General features: G+C 40.9%; 1 protein-coding gene across 1 annotated transcript in view; it reads left to right on the top strand.

Annotated features, from left to right (window-relative positions):
* The window catches only part of SARC_07648 (hypothetical protein), a 6,026-nt gene extending 534 nt beyond the window's left edge, over positions 1 to 5,492 (top strand). The window contains exons 2-8 of the mRNA XM_014298405.1: positions 728 to 802; positions 1,083 to 1,212; positions 1,616 to 1,724; positions 2,384 to 2,549; positions 3,246 to 3,362; positions 3,784 to 3,853; positions 4,429 to 5,492. Of these exons, the coding sequence (XP_014153880.1) occupies positions 728 to 802; positions 1,083 to 1,212; positions 1,616 to 1,724; positions 2,384 to 2,549; positions 3,246 to 3,362; positions 3,784 to 3,853; positions 4,429 to 4,586 (825 nt within the window). The 3' untranslated portion in view covers positions 4,587 to 5,492. The remainder of the gene's footprint in view (positions 1 to 727; positions 803 to 1,082; positions 1,213 to 1,615; positions 1,725 to 2,383; positions 2,550 to 3,245; positions 3,363 to 3,783; positions 3,854 to 4,428) is intronic.

Raw genomic sequence — 5,492 nt, 5'->3', positions numbered from 1 at the left:
TATATATATATATATATATATATATATATATTATATATATATATATATATATATATATATATATATGTATATGTATATATATATATATAAATATATATATATATATAAATATATATATATATATATATGCATGTATATATATATATGTGTGTGTGTTGTTTTTTATGTATATGTATATGTATATATATTATTATTATTATTATTATTATTATTATTATAGATATGTTTTTTATCATATATATATGTTGTGTGTATGTGTGTGTTTGTGTATGTATATCTATGTATGTATCTATATTGATATGTGTTATTGTAATTTTTGTGTCTTTATTTGCGTTATTTGTTCGGGTATGAGATTTTGTATATTTATGTCTGTGCATGTGTTGTATTGAGGGTGTGTGTAGTTTTTACTTGTTCATGTCTGTATCTAGATATATGACTATACTTGAATATATACAAATGCTTGTATATTTTTATTTCTGGCCGTGTGTCTTCTAAGGGTTACTTAATAGTATGCACCTACACGTGTGTGAAAGCGTTTTTGAGTGTGTGGCTAAGTCTGATAAATATAATTATAAACACAAATCCGCACTGAACTACAATATATAATGGACAGTTTCAACACTGCGATTACCTTGGACGTCGGATTTGCAAGGCTCTCGGCGCTTCGCATGGTTACTAGTACCTTTTCCACTGTTCGTCTAATCAATGCTTTATTTTCTGCCAACAGGACCAAGGATGTCTGCCCGGTTTGTCACTGTTTCTGGCGAACAAAGATTCAGCGATAGTCACCCTCGCCTTGAAAGTATGTCATCGATATATATATTTACTATTATGTATATATATATAACATGTGCATAACGTGTACGTGGCTGTGATTTGACTATACACGATGGTCCGAAATAGATTAATTTCTTTGTTATCTTCTTTGATGATTGGAGAAGCTTCTGTGTAGCGCTTTTACATCAAGTACAACTGTAAGAGTCTGACAGACATTGTCGTTCTTATCTTCTTTTATGTCTATCCGGATATCAACTTGCACGCACCCCAAATTCAATACCCAGCTCTATTTTTCCCAACGCCAGACGCTGCAACTATTAGCTGAAGAACCGAAGAATCAGCTCATTATGTACAAAGACCCCGGAGTGGTGCAGGGTATACAGAAGGTGCTCAAGAACCCTAACTGCACACCTGAGGAGAGGAAAGTGGCCTTGGGTATGTTCGCCTACAACTGAGATTCGACTTGAGTGTGAACACTTCAACTACGCCTTTCATGGCTGCATGTTTGTAGCGATGTGGGCGGTTGCGGGGCTATGAGACTCTTTTCTTTGTATTTAATGGCTGCGCTCGTTGTCGCAATACCTGAGACGAGGCACTACCACTGTTAGCACGGTGGTATCATGTATTCCCCAGATAGTGTGGTATCATATATTCCCCAGATAGTGCATGCACATATGTACGCTTTTATCACACAGGGTTTTAAACGGCCCACTGCATCTGAGCTTACATGAGGAATGGATGTCTTTGATTGGGCTTGCAAATCCCTCGCTTGTCGTTGGAGTGTGAATTAAAGCTTCGATCGTGTGTTCAATTGTACTTTCCCTTCTTGAAATGGCAGCAACATTCAAATTAATACAACCGAAAGGGGAAACGCAGATCAAAGGAAACCAGGCGACAGAGCCCATCCGACCCACACCATCAGATCCAACACAAAAGGCTAATACGAAGTAAGTAAATATTTATATAAGCATGAATCCATGCGCTTCTTAGAAGAACCAAACTTTTGTAGCATCAGTACGCGTGAGTATGGTATATTTAGTATATCGAAAGCAGGATGTGTTGAATCACATAGCCATTATTTATAAATAGAAATTCTTGTTTTGAGATGTGAGAAAGATGGTTCGCTATATATCGTATCGTCACGCTGCCTTTGATAATAAAACTGTCGAACGCGTGAGAGCTAAGATTGGTGTCTCAGAGCGATGGAGGTTTATCACGCTATAGCAGTGGCATGTTATGGTTACAGCTGTCACTGAGAGGGGCGCTCAATGACTTCATGTGGCTGCCTGTGTTTCGTTTGTCATGGGTTTATTATAGTGAACTGAACTATCGGAGGCAAAGGGCTTAAAAGGTAACAAAGAGGTGCTTTGAGAATAGTGGAGATACAGTGCAGTTTCCTCTGTGTTAGATATCTTCCCCTCCCCGCCACCCTTGCTAATTGGATGTGTTTTGTGGATTTTACCAACAGCGGAGATCCTTCCGTTTTCCTTCTTACTAAACTGGAATACCATAGGTGAAAATATATCATCTTGTCGATATTTGTTTTTTCTCGGTAGTACGTATTCATTATTATTTTTGCCGTTGTTTATTCTTCTTCAATTCAAAGTGGAGAGTCATCTTCTGCTGCCGCCGCACCAACTCGAACAGGCGCAGGACGGGGTGCGCACTCATTCTTTAAAGTTTCGAGTAAACGCGCAAAGACAGTTACTTTTCAAGTCCGAGGCACCAGCGATCCCAAGCAAAAGCAGTCAGTCGAGGATGCTCTCGTAAAGGTACATTGGTAATTGTATGCAAGCCTGTATGTAAACGTATGCTTTAATTAGGTATAGAAGTGTGTATTGTGTGCAACCCCTTCTTGATGTATGTGCGAAATAGGCAGTAAAGACAGTCTATTGGGGATGTATTCGTAAAAGTGCATTAGTTTATCTGTCTAATACTGTATGCAGATGTATGTATGTGTGAAATATACATTAACATCAGGCCGTTCTGGATGTTCTTGAACGGTATATTTGTGTATGTGTAGATGCGTACGTATATGTGAGGAATAAACAACTGGATTTTATGTTTGCATGGCCTGTCATTGTAGGTGTATATGGCTTGTAAAGGGTATTGGATTGGGGCTCTGATATGTGAGGAGTGCTCTGCATGAGTATGTACCAGCCCGTGTGTGCTTCCAATGAGTGTCGATAGCGCGTATATGAATTGTGTAAGTACAGCCCAACTGCTTGCCTTTTTTGGCTAGTCCCGAGAAATTGGTATTGTGCCCATGTCCTGGACGCGTTCGCCCATGTTTTGACGTCTGATATTTTACCAGCCAAGCAAAGGTGTTTATGGTGCATTCTTCTTCATGGAGGTTACAGACTTAACTAGAAGGAGAACTCGTCGAAGTACCACTTCATCACTTTTTTACTCACTTATTGATTATTTGTCAACTCAGTGCGATTCATCTTTCCATCTCTTGATCACAGGTCAGGGGGCTGGTTAGTTTCACTTTTAATTTAGAACAAGAATACTTTGTTGTGCGAGTAGCCGAAACCTTAGAAACGCGGAAGTTGGTGGATGCCATTTTAAGCACAGACCTAACGGTATGTTTCTATTTGTTGTGCATGCACAGTGCTGGCTCTCGCTTGTCGATTGTGCATTTGGCTACTGCACTTGGTGCACTTCATATGCTGGGCTTCGAATGTCTGGTGTTTCGCAGTCCACTGCGTTTGCATGATCTATTGTTTCTTCGTGTGTGATAGTACTCGAGAGCGTGTTCTCCTTTAGTGAATGGGGTTTGCATTGCTCACAGGACATTTCTTGGGATTGGTCTGTCCCTCCTCTGCTTGTCAATTGTCAGTAAACTCTCTCAAAGCTTCGCAAACCAAAAAAAAATAGCCTGGGTACAGTCTACATTCGACTTAAATATGGACAAGTATCTTGTGATAATCCTATGAAAAGCGTTGATGTGTGTCTTACTTTTATCTCAAACGCAAAATATGTTGGTATTCTCATCATGATCAGCCAAGGTTGGTGGTCAAGAACGAGAATGGCGAGGAGGAGATTAAGGACTTTGAAGCGAGCAAGGCAGAAGGTGCGTGTGTGTGTGTGTGTGGATATGCATTTTTTTATGTGTGTGTCTGGGTCTGTGTTATTTTATTGTTTTGTTGATACGCAGTCCGTACTTGCGAAAGGTTTGTGTACACGCACAAGTATATAGCAGTTTGCTTATTACCTGTCATACTCCTTGCCATCCGTGTGTATTAGCAAGTACATTGCCGATGGCACATGCCTATTGGCTACTTAAGTCACTCACACGTCTGCAGTATAGTCGCATAGTGTATTCTCGAGAACTGCATTGATTGATTCTTATACCTGAGACGAACAATTTGCTTTATGATGAAGAGGCGATAGCACTCTCAACAGCCGCTGCCCATTCTAATTTGGTATTTTTGGTCGTAGTGTTTTTTTTGCAGAAACAAAGTATATATATTTATATATATATATAGCTGTTAAGAACCATGCAGGCCGTTTTTAATTTTTGTCGCATACCATATACAGTTGGCTATTAGTCGCATATCAAGTCACGTCTCGATGTGGCTGCAATTATTGCTCAGTACTATCAACGTACGTAAACTTACACTATACCCTGATCGACCCCTCACGCAGACGACGATGGCTACCTTGATGAAGATCACGTAGAAACTACGCATGAGAAAGAATTCTCTAGCAAAACACTCGCGCGCCTGGAAGAGCGAAAGAACAACAAGCAGGGCGGTTGGTTCGGAGGAGTCGGCAACTACATAGCAAAGAGTCTCTACTGGTAGAAATATCGCAGCGTATCCGAGATCTTTCGTTGTCTGCTGCACACATACCCACATACCACTATTAGAGCGCACGTGCACGTTTAGAAGGGCCAGTTTTCGAACCATCATTTCCGTATTTTTCTTCGGTAGATTGTTTCGAGTTCTGAAATGTGGCTGGTGGTAAGGGTATCAACTAGTCCGGCGGAAAGCACGTACCTGGGAATCCCGACTCCGTGAATCAAGGTGTTTGCGAAACGCTAGCCCCGTATCACGTGATCTGCTGTCAACTTGGATTCGCGTTCTGGTTTGAGAAGTAGGGCTGGGCAAGTTGAAATGTATGATCGTAGTTTGTGACGTGCACGTTTACGCCAATATTTAGATAGTACGTACTGATAGTTTATCCAGGCTGGTATTGGAGCATCTGTGAACTTTGTTGTAGGGAGTTATTATTTGTTTCAATCCCTAGGAAATCGGGCCCACATTTGCAAGGGTCTCCAAGTGTGAATTTTCGCCTCACTGACATTGGGACACTTGGTTAGAATACATGCGCGCATCTATATTCTAGCCAGGTCTACTGTGTATGCTCGCCTTGCGGAGTGCTTCACGCTTCTCGCAGCGGCATTGGATTCCGCGTCTATGCATCACGGGTGGATCTCATACGCGCATCCACACGTTTAGATTCCGTCCCACCGAATAGTGTGCATTTGCTTTGGAAGGACACGCGCAGGAGGCAATTATAATCACTGTATATACTAGCACATACTGCGAGTCATCAGATATAGAGTTAGAGGTCTGTAGTCGTGGGTAACGAAGACAGCCTTAATGATCTTGTTAACAAGAAATCATGGCAATACGTAAACTAGAGGCGGCGAATCTGAGTGGTTGCATCCCAGGTCCTTGTTAATAAAATATAAACTAGTATCAAAC

Source organism: Sphaeroforma arctica (assembly GCF_001186125.1).
Source record: "Sphaeroforma arctica JP610 unplaced genomic scaffold supercont1.618, whole genome shotgun sequence".
NCBI classification, from domain to species: Eukaryota; class Ichthyosporea; order Ichthyophonida; genus Sphaeroforma; species Sphaeroforma arctica.
The sequence above is the reverse complement of the archived record's forward strand: the minus strand, read 5'-3'. Positions and strand labels throughout refer to the sequence as shown.